Source organism: Bos indicus, chromosome 16 (assembly GCF_029378745.1).
Source record: "Bos indicus isolate NIAB-ARS_2022 breed Sahiwal x Tharparkar chromosome 16, NIAB-ARS_B.indTharparkar_mat_pri_1.0, whole genome shotgun sequence".
In the NCBI taxonomy this organism is placed as follows: Eukaryota; Metazoa; Chordata; class Mammalia; order Artiodactyla; family Bovidae; genus Bos; species Bos indicus.
In genome coordinates this window covers 41,897,547-41,923,073 of record NC_091775.1, presented here as the reverse complement: position 1 = coordinate 41,923,073, position 25,527 = coordinate 41,897,547, and the positions used below count along the sequence as shown (strand labels likewise).

Sequence of the window (25,527 nt, the reverse complement as noted above, 5' to 3'; positions counted from 1 at the left end):
CGTGTCCGACTCTGTGCAACCGAAATGCCGCATCAACCCAAATAACACATCACAGGGCCTGTTTTCTCAAGGGCCCTGCCCTCCGAATTCTTGGAATTCTTGGCTAATGGGAGTATCTCCCAAGGGCTCTGGGTCAGCTGGGCTGATTCACCCAGCAGGGAGCTCGGGCCGCAGTCTGATGGGATGTGGACTTTCCCACTGTCCCGTGAGGCTAGGTGCATCCTGGTGAGGCTCAGGCCCCACCTCACCTTCCCCAGCCAGCTAGCATCCCAGAATTTTGTCCTTTGCAGAGGGTGGAGGGGCTGGCAGTACCGCATTGCATGCCCCAGAAAATGTAGCACCCCTCTCCAGGTACTCAGCCTGAGATGGGAGGGACCCTGAGCCCTTCAGGGGGGCACCTAATGCCTCTCACACGATCTGGGTAGGTTTCAGTCTCCCTGAACTCATTTTCTCACTGGTAAAATGGGGTTCCTAGCATTTACCTAACAGCGTGGGGTAGAATTCGGGGCTACCGCCTTGCCGTGCTTGGTGTCCCCAAGAGACGGAGGGTGATCCGAGCCCAGTCTGGATGCCATGTCCTCACGGCTCATGGGAACCTCAGGTGGCTGAGTACAGGAGCCACTAGTTTGCCACCCAGAGTGCCCTCTGTTGTTTTTCCTCACTGGAGTCCTGTTTCAGAAACTTGGTTCAAAACTCTGCTGTGACCAGTGATGCTCCACATGCCTCCAGATTTCAAATTCCAGAAAGGCACCCATCCATCAGTTCAGGTGTGTTGAGCAAACCTCTGAGCACACACTGGCCTTGGGAGGCACGAGGGCCCTGGAGGGTGAGCCTTCTTCTACATGTCTGTCCATCGGTCCATTTGTCTGCCAGTCTGTCTATCCATGGTGGATTAGATGGCCTGAGTCCTCCTGCTTCCTGGCTCTGTAAACACAGGCAAGTTAGGTAATCTTGTGCTCATCTATATGGGGATGATCCCAGTACCTATCTCTTAGGTGGTGACTGGCATTAATAAAATTTGCACAGGTAAGGGACTTAACAGGCTTCTCTGGTGGCTCAGATGATAAAGAATCCTCCTGCAATGTGGAAGACCTGGCTTCGATCCCTGGGTTGGGAAGATCCCCTGGAGAAGGGAATGGCAACCCACTCCAGTATGCTTGCCTGGAGAATCCCATGGACAGAGGAGCTTGATGGGGTACAGTCCATGGGGTTGCAAAGAGTCAGACACGACTGAGCAACTAAGCACAGCACAGCAAGGGACTTAACAGCTGTGCCAGCTCACGGTAGGCACTAAACCAGTGTTGCTGCTGCTGCTGCTAAGTCGCTTCAGTCGTGTCCGACTCTGTGCGACCCCATAGACAGCAGCCCACCAGGCTCCCCCATCCCTGGGATGCTCCAGGCAAGAACACTGGAGTGGGTTGCCATTTCCTTTTCCAGTGCATGAGAGTGAAAAGCGAAAGTGAAGTTGCTCAGTTGTGTCTGACTCTTAGCGACCCCACGGGGCTCCTCCGTCCATGGGATTTTCCAGGCAAGAGTACTGGAGTGGGGTGCCATTGCTTTCTCCAAAACCAGGGTTGGACCATATTTGGACCATATTTGTTACTGTTTTTGGTATCGCTGTTCTTATTAGGACGTTATTGGAATTTGCATGAAATTAACACCCAGCCTCACACGATTGGCAGAAACTCCTTCACCTTTGGCAGTGATCTTGGGAAGATGTTGAAGTCTTGCACCAGAGTCTGTTTCATGTTTGTGCACTTATTTCAGTTGGCTTTTCGTAGGGCACCGGTTTGGCAGGTCTCAGTAAGTGGCAACTATTTCACAGCTGCATTATTGCCTTGAGCACCTCGAGTTTCAGCCACAAGCAGCTCCATGGAATATGCCCAACAGCATTTGCTTTTTAATCTCCTCTGCCTTTGGAATTTCAGGATGACTTCAAATACTCACAACATTGTCCTCACAGCTCCCCAGGGTCTGCAGCCCCATTTCTGCCAAGATAAATCCATAGTCTCATTGAAGTCACCTGGGGGTGAAGGGCTTGGGAACAGAATGGTCTGGGAGTTAAAACCCCAAAGCTCTGAGCTCTTCTTGTCCTGTTTGTGCCCCAGAGATCCTCCATCAGGAAGAAGGAATGATACTGGTTAAGATTGTGGACTCAGGATTAAACTGCTTAAATCAAACCCCTGCTCCAGTGCTTGTTAGTCTAGGGCTTCCCCTTTATGAGTCTCAGTTTCCTGGTCTGTGAAATGGGGATAATGATACTACATTACTTATGGGCTTCAGTTAAAGAGTGAATGTGACAATATTCCTAAAACACCTGGTGTCTGGCACATAGTAGGGGTGCAGCAAATATGATTATTCTCCAGTAAGTTTGACCCCTCCCCTTTCCCCTCTGGGGGGATGACCTGGCTGAGGTTTTGCAGTCTGCTGGTCCCTCCGGATCTAGTTTCTTGCCTTTTCTACTTCCTGACTTCTCTTCTCTGCCAGATGAGAATTAATACCTGTGCCAGTGTTGCCAAGAGTGGACTCCAGTACCATGCCCCTCCCGGGCTTTTCACCACCCACAACTGCTAAACCCCTCTGCTTGCATGTTGGAGGTTATTTGTTCATCTAGTTAACTACATGCAAACTCAAGTGGTTGGTACAGGAGCTCAGAGAAGTAGGAGTGTAAGTACAGTGTTTCCCATTGTCTTTTGCCTTATTTGATACAAGGCACCTTTATCCCCACTTAACAGATGAAGAAATTAGGCACAGAGGGATCCAGCAGCTTGCTCAAAGGCTCAGATAGGGTCAGAGGAGGAGCCTGACACAAACCCCATGCTCTATCCCCAGACCTCTCCTTCTTCATAAACACCAGGTTACGCTGAGTGGCCTCTGCTCTCTGACAGCAGAACTGTGGGCCGTTGTGAGGATTTGCTGGGAGAACCCATGTCCACTTGTGCTTCAGTTCTCGTCACATGAATACATTCTCAGTAGAACTTAACCCTATAATGACAATAATACTGCTTTTGTCTCTTTCCTCACCCACCAACTTGCAATAATGTAGGAGCATCAGTCACAGGACCTGTATATTTTAGATGTTTACTCTTTCTCTCCAACCCACTGCAGCTGATAGTAAAACCCAAGAGAAATGGGCAGGTGTTGGAAGCCTGATTGTAATGCAGAGCTGGAGAGTCCCACTGAGTATAAGAAAATCATAAAATTCTTCTCTTTTTTTAAAAATTATTTACTTATTTATTTTTGGCCATGCTGGGCCTTTGTTGCTGCGTGGACTTTCTCTAGTTGCGGTGCATGGGCTTCTCTTTGTGGCGGCTACTCTCTAGGTGTGAAGCACGTGCTCTAGGGTGAGAGGGCTTCAGTAACTGCAGCACATGGCTCAGTAGTCGGCAGCTCCTGGGCTCTAGAGCACAGGCCCAATAGTGTGGCACATGGGCTTAGTTGCTCTATAGCATGTGGAATTCTCCTGCACCAGAGATCGAACCCGTGTCTTCTGCACTGACAGGTAGAATCTTTACCACTGAGCCACCCGGGAAGCCCCATAAAATTCTTTCATGATGATAAGTTATAATCCTGTGGTTATTGTAGTACAGTCAGAAAAACAAAAACATGCCATCAGATGGAGTCCGTTTAGGTCCCAGGGTTTCAGGGTGGGACTGAGAGGTCAGGTCCACCTGGTCATTCAGGTCAGAGTGAGGGTTGGAGGCTGGGCATGGGGAGGGTGCATATAGGGGAATGGAAGGGGCCACAGACTGTGGGAGGCCACAGATGGGGTGGGAGCGGCAGGACCCTCCTTCTCATCTGCTGTACTCCATGAAGTTTCTGAACTCAAAAGATGCTGATAGTGACTGGGTTTCATGTGGCAGAAATCACTGGAGGCTGAGGCAGAGCTAAGTCTGGACAACATGATCCAACACATGCAGGAGGACTAGAAAGAAGAAGAAGGAAAAGTCAAGGTTTTAGGAAGTAGGGGTTTTACCCTGAATTGGGTGCTGGCTCTCAGGAAGCTGGGCGATTCTTAATAAACCTTATTAAGAGGCAGAGAGGCTAGACAGAAACTGAAGCTATACTTGCCTAAGCAGCAGCAGTCACTCATGTGAGCCATTATTGGTCATTACTGTGCCTTGGACACTCCTCTAGGCCCAGCTCCTGAGGAGTGCTTGGCTTCCCCAGAGCTCAGATCCTGCTACATGTGTGGCTTTATCAGCTCCAACTCCTGCTGTTCAGGTGGCTTCTCCTGCAGTAGCTTTGCCTTTCAGGCCCTTGGGTGGTTTCATTGCAGAGTGCCTTCTGCCAGACACCTCCCTGTGAACAAAGGCCTTTCCCTGGCACCCAGGAGGATAGATTTCCAGCAAGATTTTTGGGTGAGGGTTGGGGTAGACGCCAGCCAGTCCTGCTGGTATAGCAGCAGAGCAACTATTAGCCAATTCAACAAGGCCCTCTTGCTAGCAATTTCTGGACCTCAAGCCAAAGCGGTGAGAGGTGGGTTTTTCATTGGGTGTGCTATCTCAGCCCTTGGGTAAGAGCTGATCCTTATATCTGCAACTGTTTTGAGCTTTCTTTATTTCTTGCCCGTCAATCTCGTATGACTCCTATATCCTGTTATGGTTAACGTACCTACGTGCTAATTCGCTTCAGTCCTGTCTGACTCTTTGTGACCTGTTGGACTGCAGGACCCTGGGCTCCTCTGTACATAGGATTCTTCAGGCAAGTATACTGAAGTGGGTTGCCATTTCCTTCTCCAGGGGAATCTTCCCAACCCAGGGATTGAACCGCCAGGCAGTCTGCAGGATACTGCAGTGTGAGTACCTAGAACTAGGAAGCAGAGTCCTTCTCATCTGAGATGTCTCACAGTACTCTTTCTTGACAGTGCTTTGCTGCCAGTGGACAAAGGAAAGATGTTGAAAGGTTCCATCCCATTTTCAAAGAGCAGGCGAAAATTGTGAGTTTGGAGTTAAGAGGCAATGCACCGACAACTGGCAAAAATCCAAATGTCATTTAGCAGCAGAAAAGGTAAACAATTGTGGTATATTCATACAATGGAATGCTATACCAGAATGAGAATGAATGAACTGATACATACAACACAAAGATTACATACAACATGGTGTTCAAAGAAAGAAGCTGCATATAAAGGAACACTCATGATTCCATGTATACAAAATTCAGAAACCAGACAAATGAGTCTTGGCTGTTAAAGAAGGATCGTAGTTACCTCTATTGGGTGTAGTAACTGGGGGAGGGGGCATGGTGATGGGGAGAAGAGGCTCTTTATCCCCGTTTGGGTGCTGGTTACCTGGGTGTGTTAAGTCTTGTGAGAATTCCTCAAACTGATCCTTATGAATGAAGCACATTTTTGTATGCCTATGTATGCATATATTTATTCATTATAGCTCAGCAAAATTGACTTGACAAATGAGAGGATGTTTACACACCCATGTTCACTGCAGCACTACTCACAGTTCCTCAGTTAGGTTCTCTAATTACCCCTCCTTACAGGAGAAGAAGGGTTTCCCTGATAGCTCAGATGGTAAAACATCTGCCTGTAATGCAGGAGACCAGGGTTCAATATCTGGGTCAGAAAGTTCCTCTGGAGGACGGCATGGCAACCCACTCCAGTATTCTTGCCCGGAGAATCCCCATGGACGGAGGAGCCTGGAGGGCTACAGTCTATAGGGTCACACAGAATCAGGCATGACTGAAGTGACTTAGCATGCATGCATGAGCAGGAAAGGAAATGGACATGCAGAGAACAGACTTAAGTGACCTAAGACAGAACCAGTAAGTGGAAAAGTCAGGATTCAACCCAGGAGGGCTGGCCTCTGAGTGGGTCTTTTTAACTTTGGGCTGTGCTGCTTCTCCTAAGGTAAACTGGAACATCCAAGTGGGGTCAGGGCAACCACCTGGTGTACGATGCATTTTGCCCACCCTGACCAGATGCCCATGAGGAAGATTGGCCACATGTGTCCTGTTTGACAGTGAAAAGTTCAGGCCACAGACTCCTATGCAGCCTGTAGGCAACCCCTCCCTTGGGGCCCAGATGCAGGTGCTGTTTGAGCCTGATCTTTACTGAGCATTTGGGAAGCCCCTCTCCTGAGACTCCCCGCTGCCCCGACAAGCGGAATTAGTTTTCCTGGTCCCTGTATTCCCTGAGGAGGTGGGTCACTCTTGCTCCCATTGGTCATGCCGTGAGTGTCTCAAGTCACAAGTCAAAGTTAATCCAAGAGTGGAAGGAAGGACAGAGCCCGTGTGACTGGCTCAGGTCCTGCTGAGCGCCAGACCCAAGCTCCTCGCAACCTTGGGAACATGGTTGTCCTGTGGCTGGTGCTTCCAGCTGCGCTAGGCGCCTTTTTCCTGGGGGTCTTTGTCTGGGCTGTCTTTGAGCACTTCCTCACCACTGATGTCCCCTCTGCTTTACGACATCCTGCCAAGTTCCGATTTCTGCACTGCATATTCGTCTACGTGGTCACTTTGGTGAGTTGGCACTCAGTACCCTCACGAGTTGGAGTGAGCTTTCTCTCTCTCTCTCTGTTCCTCTCTCTAGGTCCCTTGGAGGGACAGGAGGGCCTGTTCTTCTTTCATTTGCTTTCTCTCTCTGTCTTCAGACCCTCCCAAGAAAGACAGACTTTGCTACACAGTGGGCTCTCCCTGTCTGCAAGTCCTGCATCCGTGGAGGAGGGGGGTCGACTACAAGAGATTGAGCATCTAAAGATGTTGGTATCGTGGGGGTCCTGGAACCAAGCCTTCATGGACACTGAAGGACAGATGGGAGACAGCCCTCTCTTTTGTGTCTGCTATTCTGTTTCTCTCCCTCTTCCCTTCCCATCCTTCCTCTCACCACCCCCCCCCCCCCCGCCACCTCTTTTTCCTTCCTTCAACAGCATTTACTGAATGCCAATCAGCGGGCTCATTTCTGAGGCTTCCCAAACTATCCCAGACCCAGCCCCTCCCCTGAAATGGCTCGGAGCCCGACAGAACGAACCTGCTTCACCTACAGCATCTTCCACTTCATAGCACACAGGTGTCCCCCACCCCCAGCAAAGATTGCAAGCACCTGGAAGGCAGGGCCCACCTTATCTATCCCAGGGCCTGGCACCTAGCACATGCTTACTTACCATGTGCTGATCAATCCAGGGAATTCACCCAACATTTAAGAGTGGCCACCCCAGCTGGGCTCACTCTGAGCAGGGGTTTGAGATTTGGGATGAAATGGCACATGCCTAGAGCAGCAGATTTGGGAATAATTTGGCATCTAGTAAGAGGCAGGAAACTTGATTTAATTACAATGTCCCAACCATGGGTGGAGATCAACCAGTTCACACTGATGACCTGCGGGGAGAACAACTGTTGAAGGAAGTGAGAGTTACTCCCTGGCTGTGTGATTTTGGGCAATTAACTTCACCCCTCTGTGCCTTAGTTTCATTATCTCTGAAGCGGGAATAATTGTGTTTCTTCCATCAGGTTGGTAAGAAGATTAAGGTACCAGGTGACAAGGGTTTGGTGATATTTGGCAAATAATGGGCTTCCCAAGTGGCCCAATGGTAAAGAATATGCCTGCCAACCAGGAGACGTGGGTTTGATCCCTGGGTTGGGAAGATCCTCTGGAGTAGGAAATGGCAACCCACTCTGGTATTCTTGCCTGGGAAATTCCCTGGACAGAGGATCCTAGTGGGCTCTAGTCCATGGGGTTGTAAGAAGTCAGACGTGACTGAGCACTGAACGCATTTGGTAAATAAGTCAAATGTGTTTCTTGGGCTGTTGGGCTGTTTCACCAAGGATACAGATGACTTTCAGAGAAATGAACAAGTCTAGTTTATAATTAGGTGAATGCTACTGCCCCAAGGAGACAGGCTGAGGAAGTGGTATGCACATCTCTCGTATTAATCTTGGCCATGCACTTTGCTGGAGGTCAGGTTGTCTCAAGCCAGCAGCTGCAATCTGCATGAAATTCCAGGCTAGTCTGAGGCCCTTGGACTGAAAACGATGTCCAAGTGGCCCAGAAAACCTGCGATCTTTCCAGCCTTTGGTGATTCTCCTCAGGCGTAGTCCACAAGCCAAACATCTCCTGATGACATCTGCTCCTGGGAGGTTCTGAGATGGGTCTGAGCTTGGCTGTGGAGGCTGAATCCAGCTTGTGAAGTTCCATCCTGGTCCCCCCAGCCCTGAGCCCTCCTAGAACAGACTGCTCACCGCAGGTGACAGGGATAAGCATGGTGATATCCAAGTGGTTCATTTCGTTCCAGAAGACAGATAGATACAGAAGGCAAACAAATTTTAAGGAGAAGGAGGCAAAAACCTAAAAGACTCTACAGCCCAGAAATCAGGTGCATAGTTTTGTAGTCAGACAACTTTGGGTCTGAGCACTGAATCTCCACTTGCTGGTTTTGTGGACTAATGTCTTTGAGACTCTATTTTCTCCTCTAAAATGGTGAGGATAGCTGGAGATGCTTTTTATAGGGGTGAGGTGGGGAGTGAGTGAGAAATGCATTTAAGGTGCAGGGTATAGTGCTGGGTGCTTAGAAAGGACTCCATAAAAATAGATTATTAGCATATATATATATATATATATATAAAATCTTTGAAGGCAAAGACACAGCAATTGCTAAAATCATTATCGATTTGAAGGCTATAATGATGACTTCATAATATGAATGGAGAAGGAAATGGCAGCCCACTCCAGTATTCTTGCCTGGAAAATCCATGGATGAATTTTCCATGGTTGGAGGAGCCTGGTGGGCTACAGTCCATGGGGTTGCAAAGAGTCGGACCCAACCCAGTGACTAAACCGCCACCATGAGTGACTTCGGGCTTCCCTGGAGGCTCAGGCAGTAAAGAACCCGCCTGCAGGGCGGGAGACCTGGGTTCGATCCCTGGGTCAGGAAGATCCCTGGAGAAGAGAATGGCAAACTGCTCCGATATTCTTGCCTGGAGAATTCCATGGTCAGAGGAAACCAGTGGGCTACGGTCTATGCAGTTGCAAAGAGTTGGACACAACTGAGCGACTAACACACACACACACACACACACAAATGACTTCAGCCTTCCTATAAGATATGAGGATTAATATAGAAAATGCTATAGGGTTCATTTTAAAAGTTAAGCTCTGCTAGAATATTTTGTAAAAGAATCTTAATATTCATCTGAAGTTCTAGACCTCAGGTGTTCCTAAACTGCTGATGGTCCCATTTGCAATACTACTAACACATTCCATTTATTTACTTATTTATTTGTGGCTGCACTGGGTTTTCGCTGCTGTGTGTGGGCTTTCTCTAGCTTCAGGGACTGGGAACTACTCTCTGGTTTGTGATGCTTGGGCTTCTCATTGTGGTGCCTTTTCTTGCTGGGGAGCATGGGCTCTGCAGGGCTCTCGGGCTTCATGGTTGCAGTGTGCAGGCTTAGCTGCCCCGAGGCATGTGGAATCTTCCTGGACCAGGGATTGATCCCGTGTCTCCTGCATTGGCAGGTGGATTTCTATCCACCACACTACCAGGGAAGTTCTGATACATTCTTATAAATAATATTAGATGGGCCAAAAAGTTTGTTTGTGTTTTTCCAGACAATGTTACAGAAATAATATATTATACTTATAGTATTTATATATACATATAACATTTATGCAAACAATATAATATAGATATATAATATTTGTGTACTTATGTTTATATTATATGTATTATATACTTATATAAATATAAAGCCTATTACAAATATTATATATTTACAATGTTATAAATAATAATAGACAGTAATCAATCTTCCTAAATTGCCTCTGTCCTAAATGACTAGCTCTGGCAAATGTGAACTCATTTCTGGGAAAAACAAACCAAACCAGACTTCCCTGGTGGTCCAGTGGGTTAAGTGTCCACCTTGCAATGCAGGGGACCTGGTTTTGTCCCTGGTGCGGGAAGATCCCACATGCCACAGAGCATCGAAGCCCATGTGCCACAACTACTGAGCCCGTGCCCCACCACAGGAGAAGCCACCACAATGAGAAGCCCTCACCGCAACTAGAAAATAGCCACTGCTCTCTGCAGCTAGAGAAAGTTCATGCACAGCAATGAAGACCCAGCACAGCCAAATAAATATTAAACAAAAACAAAACAAAAACAAATCTAACTTCCTGGCCGTATCTAGTGACCTTTCAGAATGTGGTGCTAAGAGATGTTTATCACCACTTTGCATTGTTCAAAATCCCTGAACCATTTACGCTTCAAGATGCTGGGATGGGCTCCTCGGATGTGGGCCAAGTGGTGGGAAAGGAGGTCATCCTCATGGCCCTGGGAACCTTGCTCTCCTCCAACTTAAGCAGAAAAGTAGTGGTTTTGTTGGGAGTTCCCTTTTGAGAAACCTTAGCCTTGGCAGTGGGGCAGCTGGCGTAGGGGTGGGGTTGTCTCCATGGAGGGAATGCACTGGGGCATCCCACAGACCTTGGGCAAGGTCACACCAATGGGTGTGAGCTCACACTTGCCAGAACCCACCAGTGACACACTCCCCATGGGTGGTCACATCTGATTCCCAAGCTTCATCCTCGGGGACTGTAGACCCAATTCTTTTATTTTACAAACGAGGAACACTGAAGCTCAGAGAAGGGAACGCTTGAGGTCTTTCAGCGAGATAGCGGTAGGTAGAGCTAAGTCTCAGAGAAAGCAATGGCACCCCACTCCAGTACTCTTGCCTGGAAAATCCCATAAATGGAGGAGCCTGGTAGGCTGTGGTCCATGGGGTTGCTAAGAGTCAGACATGACTGAGCAACTTCACTTTCACTTTTCACTTTCATGCATTGGAGAAGGAAATGGCAACCCACTCCAGTGTTCTTGCCTGGAGAATCCCAGGGATGGGGGAGCCTGGTGGGCTGCCATCTATGGGGTGCACAGAGTTGGACATGACTGAAGCGACTTAGCAGCAGCAGCAGCAGAGCTAAGTCTTGAATTCGAATCTGCTTGATTCCAGAACCCAAGCTGTTTCTAGTTTAGTGATTGAGAACATAAATTCTGTATCTTACTCATTGATGGGCAAGGCACTTGACCTTGGTATGCCTCACTTGCCCCATCTGCAAAATGGAACTGATAATTGTGCTTGACTTAGAAGGGTTGCTGAACAGTTTGAGCCAGTTAATAACCTAAAGCCCTTGAACCAGGATTGGCATGTCGCAGGTGACAGGTAAGTGTCAGCTGTTCTTACTGTGTTCAGTGTTATCATCCCGTGCTATTTTCTTTCTGACACAGACACATACATATTCCATGTGAGGTCCATAGAAGAGATGATCTGACATGGTTGAAATGCATTTATTACATGTGATACAATACCATGTAACTACATCTCATGAAATATTTCACTATTTGTTTGCTTATAACCAGAGTGACCATAAGTTTAAAAACAATGGACTTCTTTTCACATTTGGCAGATAGATGGCCCTGGTACCATTGATCCCTCCTCCTGAGCCCATGGACTTCTCTGATAGGTCAGTTGGTAAAGAATCCACCTGCAATGCAGGGGACCCCAGTTTGATTCCTGGGTTGAGAAGATCTGCTGGAGAAGGAATAGGCTACCCACTTCAGTATTCTTGGGCTTTCCTTGTGGTTCAGCTGGTAAAGAATCTGTCTGCAATGTGGGAGACCTGGGTTTGATCCCTAGGTTGGGAAGATCCCCTGGAGAAGAGAAAGGCTACCCACTCCAGTATTCTGGCCTGGAGAATTCAATGGAGTGTATAGTCCATGGGGTTGCAGAGAGTCAGAAACAACTGAATGACTTTCACTTTCTTTCCTGAACCCATGGTTGCTGCTGCTGCTGCTGCTGCTAAGTCACTTCAGTTGTGTCCGACTCTGTGTGACCCCATAGACGGCAGACCACCAGGCTCCCTTGTCCCTGGGAGTCTCCAGGCAAGAACACTGGAGTGGGTTGCCATTTCCTTCTCCAATGCATGAAAGTGAAAAGTGAAAGGGAATTTGCTCAGCCGTGTCCGACTTTTCGTGACCCCATGGACCACAGCCTACCAGGCTGTTCCGTCCATGGGATTTCCCAGGCAAGAGCACTGGAGTGGGCTGCCATCGCCTTCTCCGCAGACATCCCTAATTGGTCCCATTACTTTTTTCTGTTGAACACAAATGTGGCTTAAGCATCTGTCCTAATCCACGGGGGCAATGATGGTGTTAACCCAGGTGTTAACCTGTCTCTGCCATCTCAAGCTGGGGGCCAAAGAGAGCAAGGTTGCCAGTCATCTTGCCTTGGACATTGGCTTTGATGAGCTCAGTGCCCAACCACTCAGCCCAAATGTGGGCTAGCTCTTTGGCAAATTCTTACCACTGTTCAACCAAGAGCTTTTGGGAGGAAATTCTGCAAACCCGACCCTTTATCTGGACACGCTCTGCAGAGCCTGTCGCTTGCTGATGAGCCCTGGGGCCATGCTTTGAGGCACACGAGAAACTGCAAGAACATCCTAGCAGTTACAAAGAGCAGGAGTCATCTACCATTCAGATAGACCCTAACCTCCCTAATCTTTCCCTCTCTTTCTCTTACCTCTAACAGGGGAATATATTTGAGAAGATAGGGGTTTGCTCCCTGCTCAGATTTCTCCAGTTTTTGCAGAAGAGTGTGAGAATCAAGGAGGATCCTGTGCTCGTGGTAACCAACCTGCGTTTTGGGACCATACCAGTCAGGCTGTTCCAGCCCAAGACACCCTCCCCCAGCCCCAGCGAGGCATCATCTTCTTCCATGGAGGAGCCGCCTTAGTGGGGAGCCTGGGTAAGATCCTCTGCTGTGGCTTCGCCAAGGAAGAGCCTCATCCACACACACAGCTTTGCCCCCTACCCCTCCTATGGGAACTTTGTTGGAGTTTCTCCAAGAAATCAGAAATGGATTGCCATTTCCTTCTCCAGAAAAAAAAATCAGCAGTTGGAGATTTTTATTGGGAGTCCAGACTATGGGCTTTGGGCTCAAGTCAGCAGATGGTGTGGAAATGTTCTTTTTTATACTGTGATAGTCTAGGTCAAGGAGAGGGTGGTGAAGTGGCTGGGGAGGTGAGGGGGGTGGAGATGGCATTTATGGCCCTGCAGTATTGACTCTGCTCCCCTCCCCCTGCTCACCACTCACAGCTATTGCTAGTCCTATCTGTTCTTCCCCCACAATATTTCTCAAATGCACACGTTTCTTGCAGGCTCTGCAAGATCACTGTGATCTTTCTCTTGCCACATCCCTTTACTCCCACATCTCAGCAACTGCTCTCCCCCGTCACTCCTGGCCCTTCATGGTCTCATCCTCACCCAGTAGCCAGAAGGAGCTCATAAAAGTATAAGTTGGAACTTGTCTGTCTTGCACTGAAACCCTTCCTGTGGCTTTCCAGCTGTTTTGTTTTGTTTTTAATACTTTTATTTATTTTTGGCTGTGCTGAGTCTTCTTTGCTGCTCGGGCTTTTCTCTAGTTTTGGTGAGTGGGGGCTACTCTCTAGCTGTGGTGCATTGGCTTCTTACTGCAGTGCCTTCTTCTTCTGGCTCACTGGCTCTAGAGAGCAGGCTCAATGACTATGGCACACAGAATTAGTTGCTCAACGACATGCAGGATCTTCCCGGACCAGGGATCGAACCCATATCTCCTGCACTGGCAGGTGAATTCTTTACCACTAAGCCACCAGGGAAGCCCTAGGGTCTTTTTTTCAAAAGATAAGTTTATTTGTCATTTTTGTCTGCGCTAGGTCTTCATGGCTATGTGCGGGCTTTCTCTAGTTGCAGCAAGCACGGGCCACTGTGCTGCAGTGTGCAGGCTTCTTACTGAGGCGGCTTCTCTTGTTGCAGAGCACAGACTCTAGGGCACTTGGGCTTCAGTAGTTGTGGCACATGGGGTTAGTTGCCCTGTGGCATGTGGGATGTTGGTTCCCAGACCCGGGAACGAAGCCACATCCCTGCATTGGAAGGCAGATTCTTAACCACTGGCCCACCAGGCAAGACCCCTCCAGAGTCTTTAGATGAAACCTGAACTCCCCCAGTAGCTGGTGCTGGCCCTTCAGACCTCTCCTGCCTGCTCACCTGGGCCTCCCAGCGGCTTGGAGCGATCACTCTGCGGCAACCACACTGCTTGTGCAGCAGACAGTCCAGGCTCCTTCTCTAGGAATCTCTCTCTCTTGCTGTTTCCCTGCCTCCAGAGTTGTCTCCCTGCACTCCCTCACTTTGCAGGACTGGTGACCCCTTCTTTATTCTTCCAGTTCGATCTCAAAATCCCTCCCCAGAGTGGCCTCCTAGACATCTTCTCTAAAGAACTCTCCCTACCCACTCTAGTGCCCTGCACTATGCCCAGGGTCCATCCATCCTTGACATCATCCTTTAACATTTTCTTCATGGCAGTTGTCACAATCTGAATGTATCTCCTTCCTCCAGGTGTTTCCTTATTTACTGTCTGCATCCCCCAACTGAGAATGGAAAGTCTGAGAGTGCAAGAAAGACTTCTATTTTGCTTCTTGCAGGACTCCAGGGCCAGACCCATGGTTTTATTTTTTGAATGAATGTATAAGCATAAGATCTCTTCAAGAAAATTGGATATAGCAAGGGAACATTTCACGCAAAGATGGGCACAATAAAGGACAGAAATGATAAGGACCTAACAGAAGCAGAAGAGATTAAGAAGTGGTAAGGATACACAGAATTATATAGAAAAGGTCTTAATGACCTGGATAACCATGGTGGTATGGTCACTCACCTGGAGCCAGACATCCTGGAGTATGAAGTCAAGTGGGCCTTACAAAGTATTACTACAAACAAAACCAGAGGAAGTGATGGGGAATTCTAGCTGAGTTATTTAAAATTCTAAAAGATGCTGCTGCTAAAGTGTTGCACACAAATTTGGATAATTCAGCAGTGGCCACAGGACTGGAAAATGTCAGTTTTCATTCCAATCCCAAAGAAGGGCAATGCCAAAGAATGTTCAAACTACTGGACAATTGTGCTCATTTCACATGCTAGCAAGATAATGCTCAAAATCCTCCAAGCTAGTCTTCAATAGTATGTGAACCAAGAACTTCCAGATGTTCAAGCTGTGTTTGAAAAAGGCAGAGTAACTAGAGATCAAACTGCCAACATCCCTTGGATCATATAAAAAGCAAGAGAATTCCAGAAAAACATCTACTTCTGCTTCATTGACTATGCTAAAGCCTTTGACTGTGTGGATCACAACAAACTGTGGAAAATTCTTAAAGAGATGGGAATACCAGACCACCTTACCTGTCTCTTGAGAAACCTATATGTGGGTCAAGAAGAAACAGTTAGAACTGGACATGGAACAATGGACTGGTTCAAAATCAGGAAAGGAGTATGTCAAGGCTATATATTGTCACCCTGCTTATTTTACTTATATGCAGAGTATATCTTGGAAAATGTCAGGCTGGATGAATCACAAGCTGGAATCAAGATTGCTGGTAGAAATATCAACAATCTCAGATATGCAGATGATACCACTCTAATGGCAGAAAGTGAAGAGGAACTAAAGGATTTCTTGATGGTAGTGAAAGAAAAGAATGAAAAAGCTGGCTTAAAACTCAATGTTCAAAAAACTAAGATCATGGCATCTGGTCCCATCATTTCATGGCAAAAAGAAGGGGAAAAATTGGAAGCAGTGACAGGTTTTATTTTCCTGGGCTCCAAAATCACTGAAGATGGTGACTGCAGCCATGAAATTAAAAGATGTTTGCTCCTTGGAAGGAAAGTTATGACAAACCTAGACAGTGTATTAAAAAGTAGTGACATCACTTTTCTGACAAGGGTCCATATAGTCAAAGCTATGGCTTTTCCAGTCGTCATGTACTGGATGTGAGAGGTGGACCATAAAGAAGGCTGAGTTCTGAAGAATTGACGCTTTCAAATTCTCCAGGTGCTGGAGAAGAGTCTTGAGAATCCTTTGGCCTGCAAGGAGATCAAATCAGTTAATCCTAGAGGAAATCAACCTTGAATATTCACTGGAAAGACTGATGCTGAAGCTGAAGCTCCAATACTTTGACCAGCTGATGCGAACTGACTCACTGGAAAAGACCCTGATGCTGGGAGATTAAAAGCAAAAGAAGGGGGTGGCAGAGGATGAGATGGTTTATAGCATCACCAACTCAATGGACATGAATTTGAGCAAACTCTGGGAGATAGTGGAGGACAGAGGGCCTGGTGTGCGACAGTCCTTGGGGGTCCCAAAATGTCAAACACAATTTAGGACCTGAACAAAAACAATGAACACATGAATACATAGATGGATGGATGGGTGAATAACTGGGTAAAGGGATATAAACCAACCAACAAACGGGAGGATGGAGAGATGGCCACACAGGGGAAAATTTGCCCATGTGAAGAGATTAGCTGTCCCATTACATGTTCCCTGAGATTAGGCTGTACTGCCACCTGGTGGTAGAATATAATATCTGAACTTGCTGCCTGGATGCTGAGTATCTGCTTTGTGGGACTTCACTGGTGGCTCAGTGGTAAAGAATCTGCCTGCAATGCAGGAGACACTGGAGATGACGGTTCATTCCCTGGGTCAGGAAGATCCCCTGAAGGAAATGGCAACCTGGCAACCAACACCAGTGTTCTTGCCAGGAGAATTCTCTGGACAGAGAAGCCTGGCGGGCTGTAGTCTGTGGCGAGCACACATGCACACATCTCCTTTGCACTGGCCCCCTTGTCCAAGATCACTCTTCCCTTTCAGAGGCCTCTGGGAGCACTCCATTTTTTGTCTGTGACTGTTCCTCTTCCTCTGCAGAGGAATGACATTACTGCCAAAAGTAACAGCAGGACTCACTCAGCAAATATTTTTTAAGGACCTACTATGTGTCAGACCCTCTTTGAGGCCCAGGGGACATTGTGGAGAACAAGAAAGGTCCTCATGGAGCTTACCCAAACAATGGGGCCGAGCAGTGAAAGAAAAACAAGTGTGTGTGTGCTCAGTCGCTTCAGCCGTGTCCGCCTCTTTGTGACCCCGTGGACTGTAGCCCGCCAGGCTCCTCTGTCCATGGGATTCTCCAGGCAAGAATACTGGTGTGGGTTGCCATGCCCTCCTCCAGGGATCTTCCCGACCCAGGGATCGAACCTCATCTCCTGCATTGACAGGTGGATTCCTTACCACTGAGCCACCTGGGAAGCCCACATATATATATATATATATGTATATATATATAATTATTATTCACATTCCAGGGCAGACATGCCCGCCTTCCCTCATCTTGGCTTTGTCTGTTTCAAAGCACCAAGCCTTCTAACTCCAAGGTTTCCCCTCCCGTCAAAGAAAACATTGTGGCTGGTGAGCCCCAAGGCATATCTGCTCCCCGACATTCAGGAGACTTGGGTGGATTCAGGTGTCTGATTTTAAGCTTTTTCTGTTGTCCAGGCAGAAGTGGCCAGAGTCACTTCAAGGGAAGCAAGAACAGGAAGAGAGGGGAGCTGTCACACCTAGTGCCAGCATTGCTGGTAGCTCTTCCTGTGAGCTGGGGGGCAGTGCTGGGCCCCGTGGGCACCAATCCTGGGACAGGCTACTCACAGGCAGCTGCTGCTGTGTTGGTTTTGTCTTGCAGACATATACCAGAGCCTGTGTGGTTCTCTAGCCCGGGAGACCGACTCTGTGCTGCTGGCAGTTGGGTGAGTTGCTGGAGAAAGTTAATGGGTGTTACCTGGTGGCAGAAGGTAGGGTGAGGCCCCAGATGATTTGCAGAACAGAGGTCCTAATCCTGGAGAGACATTCTTGTACATGCGTCCATGGAGACAGGCACAGTAGCATTCAAAACAGCCTAAACCAGAAACAGCCCAAAAGCCCATCAGCAGGGAGTACATGAATCAACGGTGGCGCTGTCAGCATCACGTTACACTCACTGAGGCATTATGGGATATGGTGGAGCTGTTCAAATAAGTGAACCAGAAGGCACACCCATAATGTGGATGAATCTTGGCAGTATAAAATTTAGTGAGAAAATTTTCAAAAAATTACGTAAAGCGAGATACTCTGTCTACAGAATGAAAAACAATTAAAATCAGAGCAACACTTTTAAGGAATATGCATAGGCACAATGAAATTATGTAAAAAGGAAAGAAAAAGAATGATGGTTACGTGATTCAGGGTAACCATTCCCTCAAATGGGGCAGGCAGTGAGATGGGATGGTGCTGGGGGTATTAGAGGGTTGGCTGAAGATTCTGAAGGTTCTGGTTAATATCCTAGCTGTTCTCTGGGGCAATGATGCTTTTCACATTGTTAAAATGAATAACTAACGAACTTATGAACTAACTAGCTAGCTAATTAACTCCCGACCATGAAGGGACTAATGTTGGAAGCATCTCAAGGAAGCCATAACTCTGGGCACCTGGAGTTCTTTGAAAATAGGAGAGGGCTTTTGAGTGAATGGAAGGGGCTGTGGGGACCACTCACCAGAATTCTGGTTCTTAATCCAACAGATCACAAGTCACAGGGAAACTGTTTAGAGAACACAAGTGAGAGAAGCTAAAAATGCCCCCTTTAGATTCAACCTCTAAAACAAGCCCCCTCAAACAAAGCAACTTCCTCAGTATCTCTGGTTTCCTTGATGAGATGGAGGAAGATAGCATCTTTCCGGTCCTCATCATCGTACCTCCCGGCCAGATGAGCCTCATGTCCGACATTCCACAGTTCGAGTGTCCACCAGACTCTACATCTCTGAGGGCTTAGTGATAATAAAAACATGCCTTGAACACATAAAGGTGTTAATAAGCACCTCCGCTAATACCTTGTAGGAAATTGCTGAGGATGTTATTCTTGGGCTTCCCAGGTGGCACTAATGCTAAAGAATCTGCCTGCCAATGCAGTTCAGTTCAGTTGAGTCGCTCAGTTGTGTCGGACCCTTTGTGCACACTAGGCCTCTCTGGCCGTCACCAACTCTCAGAGTTTACTCAAACTCATGTCCATAGGGTTGGTGACGCCATCCAACCATCTCATCCTCTGTTGCCCCCTTCTCCTCCCACCTTCAGTCTTTCCCAGCAACAGGGTCTTTTCAAATGAGTCAGTTCTTCACATCAGGTGGACAAAGTATTGGAGTTTGAGCTTCAGCATCAGTCCTTCCAGTGAGTATTCAGGACTGATTTCCTTTAGGATGGACTGGTTGGATCCCCTTGCTGTCCAAGGGACTCTCAAGAGTCTTCTCCAATACCACAGTTCAAAAGCATCAATTCTTCGGCACTCAGCTTTATTTATCGTCCAACTCTCACATCCACACATGTCTACTTGAAAAACCATAGCTTCAACTAGACAGATCTTTGTTGGCAAAGTAATGTCTCTGCTTTTGAATATGCTGTCTAGGTTGGCCATAACTTTTCTTCCAAGGAGCAAGCGTCTTTTAATTTCATGGCTGCAATCACCATCTGCAGTGATTTTGGAGCCCAAGAAAATAAAGTCTGTCACTATTTCCATTGTTTCCCCGTCTATTTTCCATGAAGTGATGGGACCAGATGCCACGATCTTAGTTTTCTGAATGTTGAGTTTTAAGTCAACTTTTTCACTCTCCTCTTTCACTTTCATCAAGGGGCTCTTTAGTTCTTCTTCACTTTCTGCCATAAGGGTGGTGTCATCTGCATATCTGAGGTTATTGATATAATCTCTAGATTGGGAAGATCCCCTGGAGGAGGAAATGGCAACCCACTCCAGAATTCTTGCCTGGAAAATCCCACGGACAGAGGAGCCTGGTGGACTACAGTCCATGGGTTGCAGAATCGGACATGACGGAGCACACTGTTGTACTGTATATTGTACTGTTATTCTAGACAGCTGAAAAGGCTTGGCATACAGGTTTTGATAAGCTAGGCTGGGGGAGGAAGAAAGGCAGGTAAGGTTCTTCAGGTTGCCAGGGGCTGCAGGTGGATGGTGCCTGGGGGGAAATGCCCCGAGAACCCTAAGGGAGACATGATCATGGTCTGGGTGCTCCCTGATTTTTTGTCAAGACATAATGGAGTGTCTTAAGTAAGATCCTGGAGAATATGTGTTTGAAAGAGTTGTCTTTTAGCCATCTGGCTCTGCAGAGCCTTCATCCCTGAAGGTGGGCGGGCAAGACAGAGTCCAAGGAGGTGTAGGCATTTCTGTTTCCTACTCTAGCAGGCCTGGGGTTCTGCAATAGAAAGCACATGCTATTTCATGACGTCAGGTTTGTATGTTTGACATTTGATGAGTCACATTCACTTCTGGGGCTTCCCTCGTGGCTCAGTGGTAAAGGATCTGCCTGCAGTGCAGGAGACCTGTTTGATCCCTGGGTCGGGAAGATCCCCTGGAGGATAGCATTGCAATCCACCTCAGTACTCTTGCCTAGAGAATCCCATGGACAGAGGAGCCTGGCGGGCTGCAGTCCATGGGGTCACATAGAGTTAGACACGACTGAAATGACTAAGCAGCAGCATTCACTTCTAGGCGTGGCAAAGTGCAAGCTGAAGCTTGTGCTTGCTGCTTACAGGTGCTGGGGCCATCTCACCGTGAGGACTCCACAGAGGCGCATGTGCCTTGCCTGCGTTTAAGTGGGAACCCATACTGATAACACTGAATTATTCATCACTATATTGCTTATTGCGGAAATGTGGCGAAGTTATAAGCAATCAACCCACCCTACTCTTTATTTTTTTTAATATATTTATCTATTTGGCTGCTCCAGGTCCTAGTTGTGGCATGTGGGGTCTATTTCCCTGACCAGGGATGGAACCTAGGCCCCCTGAACTGGGAGTATGGAATCTTAACCACTGGACCACGAGGGAAGTCCCCAAATTGTATTCTTAAAAATGATGCTTTAGGAAACCTTTTATAGGAAATAAAATCCAAGGTCAAATAGAAGGTAGTGGTTTTCAAACTGGGTTCCGTGGAGCACTAGGGCTTCCCTCACTGTCTCAGAGGTGGGTCCGGAGGTCAAAGAAGAAGAAGTAGTGGGGGATTCAGGTGTCTTATCTTTGGGCAAAACCAGAACAACTGCAACTACCTTTTTTATTTGGTGGAGCTCCAGGTATCATTTTAATAAAAAAATAATTTTTTTTGTTCTAAATAAGTTTGAAAGTCACTAGCCTAAGGTGTCATTTTTCCTTATGGAATTCTCAATTTAATCTTACAAGTAGAATGAGGTTTTTTTTTTTTTTTTAATGCTTTTAAGTGATTGGTTGCAAGAACTGAAAAGACAACTAGCAACAGCCTCAAATAAAAATTTAAGATAACAACCATATTTTAAATAAGTTCTCTAATCCTAGTTTAGCTAAGCTGTTAACTGGTTTAGCCAAGCTGTTTCTATTTTTTAAATGTATTCCTTTCCGTTATTCCAGTCTTGATTCATGTGTTAGTTAGCTTGTGTTAGGCCGGGGTTCGATCTCTGGGTAAGGAAGATCCCCTGGAGAAGGAAATGGCACCCCACTCCAATACTCTTGCCTGGAAAATTCCATGGATGAAGGAGCCTTGTAGGCTACAGTCCATGGGGTTGCGAAGAGTCGGACATGACTGAGCAACTTCACTTTCACTTTACTCTAATTTTTAGAAGTTCACCTGCTCTCCCAGCCTTATTGAACTATACTGATATGTGCATGATGTCAATTTAAGGTGTTCAACATGTTGGTTTTGATATACTTACATACTGCAGTATGACTGCTACCATCATATCACAGAATTGGCATTTCTTTTCATGGTGAGAACCTTTAAGATCTACTCTCTTAGCAACTTTCAAGTATATAAAATATTATTGTTAACTATAGTCACTATCCTGTACTATAGATCCCCAGGACTTGTTGACCTTATAACTGGAAGTTTGTATCGTTTGACCACCACCTCCTCATTTCCCTCACCAGCCCAGAACCCCTGGTAACCACCACTCAACTCTCTGTCTCTCTGAGTTTTGGCTCCTTTAGATCCTATGTATAAGTGATGTCATACAGTGTTCGTCTTTCTCTTCTGACTTATTTCACTCATAATAACATCCTGGTTTCATCCAAGTTGTTGCAAATGGCAGGATTTCCTTCTTTCTTATGGCTAAACAATGTTTCAATTTATATGGAACATCTAGATCATATCAGATCAGATCAGTTGCTCAGTTGTGTCCGACTCTTTGCAACCCCATGAATCGCAGCACGCCAGGCCTCCCTGTCCATCACCAACTCCCGGAGTTCACCGAGACTCACGTCCATTGAGTCAGTCATGCCATCCAGCCATCTCATCCTCTGTCGTCTCCTTCTCCTCTTGCCCTCAATCCCTCCCAGCATCGGAGTCTTTTCTAATGAGTCAACTCTTCACATGAGGTGGCCAAAGTACTGGAGTTTCAGCTTTAGCATCATTCCTTCCAAAGAAATCCCAGGGCTGATCTCCTTCAGAATGGACTGGTTGGATCTCCTTGCAGTCCAAGGGACTCTCAAGAGTCTTCTCCAACACCACAGTTCAAAAGCATCAATTCTTTGGCACTCAGCCTTCTTCACAGTCCAACTCTCACATCCATACATGACCACTGGAAAAACCATAGCCTTGACTAGACGAGCCTTTGTTGGCAAAGTAATGTCTCTGCTTTTGAATATGCTATGTAAGTTGGTCATAACTTTCCTTCCAAGGAGTAAGCGTCTTTTAATTTCATGGCTGCAGTCACCATCTGCAGTGATTCTGGAGCCCCCCAAAATAAAGTCTGACACTGTTTCCACTGTTTCCCCATCTATTTCCCATGAAGTGATGGGACCGTATGCCATGATCTTTGTTTTCTGAATGTTGAGCTTTAAGCCAACTTTTTCACTCTCCACTTTCACTTTCACCAAGGGGCTTTTTAGTTCCTCTTCACTTTCTGCCATAAGGGTGGTGTCATCGGCATATCTCAGGTTATTGGTATTTCTCCCGGCAATCTTGATTCCAGCTTGTGTTTCTTCCAGTTCAGCGTTTCTCATGATGTACTCTGCATATAAGTTAAATAAACAGGGTGACAATATACAGCCTTGACGAACTCCTTTTCCTATTTGGAACCAGTCTGTTGTTCCATGTCCAGTTCTAACTGTTGCTTCCTGACCTGCATACAAATTTCTCAAGAGGCAGGTCAGGTGGTCTGGTATTCCCATCTCATTCAGAATGTCCCACAGTTTATTGTGATCCACACAGTCAAAGGCTTTGGCATAGTCAATAAAGCAGAAATAGATGTTTTTCTGGAACTCTCTTGCTTTTTCCATGATCCAGCGGATGTTGGCAATTTGATCTCTGGTTCCTCTGCCTTTTCTAAAACCAGCTTGAACATCAGGAAGTTCACAGTTCACATATTGCTGAAGCCTGGCTTGGAGAATTTTGAGCATTACTTTACTAGCATGTGAGATGAGTGCAATTGTTCGGTAGTTTGAGCATTCTTTGGCATTGCTTTTCTTTGGGATTGGAATGAAAACTGACCTTTTCCAGTCGTGTGGCCACTGCTGAGTTTTCCAAATTTGCTGGCATATTGAGTGCAGCACTTTCACAGCATCATCTTTCAGGATTTGGAATAGCTCCACTGGAATTCCATCACCTCCACCAGCTTTGTTTGTAGTGATGCTTTCTAAGGCCCACTTGACTTCACATTCCAGGATGTCTGGCTCTAGGTCAGTGATCACACCATCGGAACATCTAGAAGTCCATATTAAAGCTCCTTCTCTGTGCCCTTGAATTCCTGTGAGGAGACACATTTGGGGGCTTAGACAGACATCCAGGACGCTGACCATCAGTCTCTGGCACTGGGTCTGCCACAGCCCCAGTTGTGTCTGTTTTCTGACTGCCTACCTTCGCTATACCTTCACTGTCAGAACAGTTCCCAAACCCCTTCTTCCCTTCCTGCAGCCCCATAAAAGAAGGCAACTCTGAGTCATTGGTGGGAACAAACCTTGGTCCATTACATTTTTCTTTAAAAAAAAATTCTACTTGAAAGAAACTTGCCCTTGACTTTCATTTTGGTTTCTCCTATCCTTTTCTTTCATGAGTGGTAGCAGCTTCATTGGCCTTTCTCGACACTGCTGGTCATTTTACTTATGATGTGAACAGCTTTCTAAGTTGCACATTTTTTTCTTGTTGTTCAAATCTCTTATTTTTTTAAATGGAGGAAAATTGCTTTATAGTATTGTGTTGGTTTCTGCCATACAACAACCTGAATTAGTCATAATTATATATATCCCCTCCCTCTGGAGCCTCCCCCCCTGACCCCCCTACCCCCATCCCACTCCTCTAGGTCATCATAGAGTGCCAGGCGGGGCTCCCTGTGCTGCATAGCACAAGCTGCACATTCTTGTATGGAGCGTTTCCATCTATGGAAAGTAGACAGAGCATAGTTTTGGAATCAAGGATCCCTGCCCACAAGTTAAGGAAAGGTTCTTCACATCCTCATATGCAAAAAGTAGGGGCAAGCACCCTTACCTCAGAGGGCCATTCTGAAGGTGTAATTAGAAACACCATTGCAAGAGGGAGTGGAAAGTAACATGGCTTCCCAGCGACCCCTGTTCACACAGGTGTGCTTCTGTCGCCTGCTTACTCAGGTACCGCAAGCTTCCTGATCACCATTACCATACCATTTCCAATGATTGCCTGAATGCCTCCATTCACTTCCTGAAGACCCTGGGAACATATGGGGTGGATTCCTCCCGGGTTGTGCTCTGTGGAGACAGTGTTGGGGCAGGAGTAGCGGCCTTGATCTCCCAGATCTTGGTGGGCAGGTTGGATCTTCCTCAAATCCGGGCCCAGGTCCTGATTTATCCTCTCCTCCAAATCATCAATTTTCAACTGCCATCCTTTCACCAGAACTCACACATTCCATTCCTCACCCAGAAGTTCATGATAACTTGCATGTTTAGATACCTGCTTATCGACTCCTCCTGGTGGGATGCCATCGTGACCGGGGCTTTTATTCCCCCCAAAGTCTGGAAGAAGTACTGAAAGTGGCTCAGCACTGACAACCTACCCAACAGGTTCAAGAAGACAGGCTGCCAACCTGTGTTTCCTGCCCCTTTTAATGAGGCTGCCTATCTAGAAAACAAACACTTGTTAGATGTGGAAAATTCACCCCTTGTAAGGGATGATGAGATCATAGCCCAGCTTCCGGAGGCCTTCCTGGTGAGCTGTGAGAATGATATGCTCCGTGATGATGCCTTGCTCTATAAGAAGCGTTTGGAGGATCAGGGGGTCCCTGTGAAGTGGTACCATGTGGAGGATGGCTTTCATGGATCACTGATGTTGTTTGATAAGAAGTCCTTCTCTTTCCCATGCTCCCTGAAAATTATGAATGCTATAGTCAGTTATATAAAGAGCATAATGTAAGGTTGCAGCTCTGAGTAGGGCATAGCCATTATGGATTCTGCTACAAGCTGAGTCCTTTGACGAACTGTATATTAATTGATTAAGGAGATTCTCAGTCAGTGCTTACTCTGCAAGGGAAGAGTGAGAAGGAAGCTAAGAACAGTCATGCTTAGTATTTGAGAAAATCCAAATTGTTTCCTTTCAGTGCCAACAGTGTTCAATTCTGGATCTAGCAACATTCTCTAACCTTCTCATTCAAGTGAAATAAATACTCAATGGAGAAAAAAAAAAAATGCCTTTAAAGTTTCTCAACA

The 25,527-nt window shown here is 46.8% G+C and overlaps 1 protein-coding gene across 1 annotated transcript; it reads left to right on the top strand.

Annotated features, from left to right (window-relative positions):
* Window positions 1–6,303: 6,303 nt before the first annotated feature.
* On the top strand, window positions 6,304–25,234 carry AADACL4 (arylacetamide deacetylase like 4). The gene is given in 5 exon segments (XM_019975934.2): window positions 6,304–6,471; window positions 12,523–12,676; window positions 12,679–12,738; window positions 17,531–17,594; window positions 24,457–25,234. Coding segments are annotated over 5 exon segments (1,224 nt in total).
* Window positions 25,235–25,527: the final 293 nt, after the last annotated feature.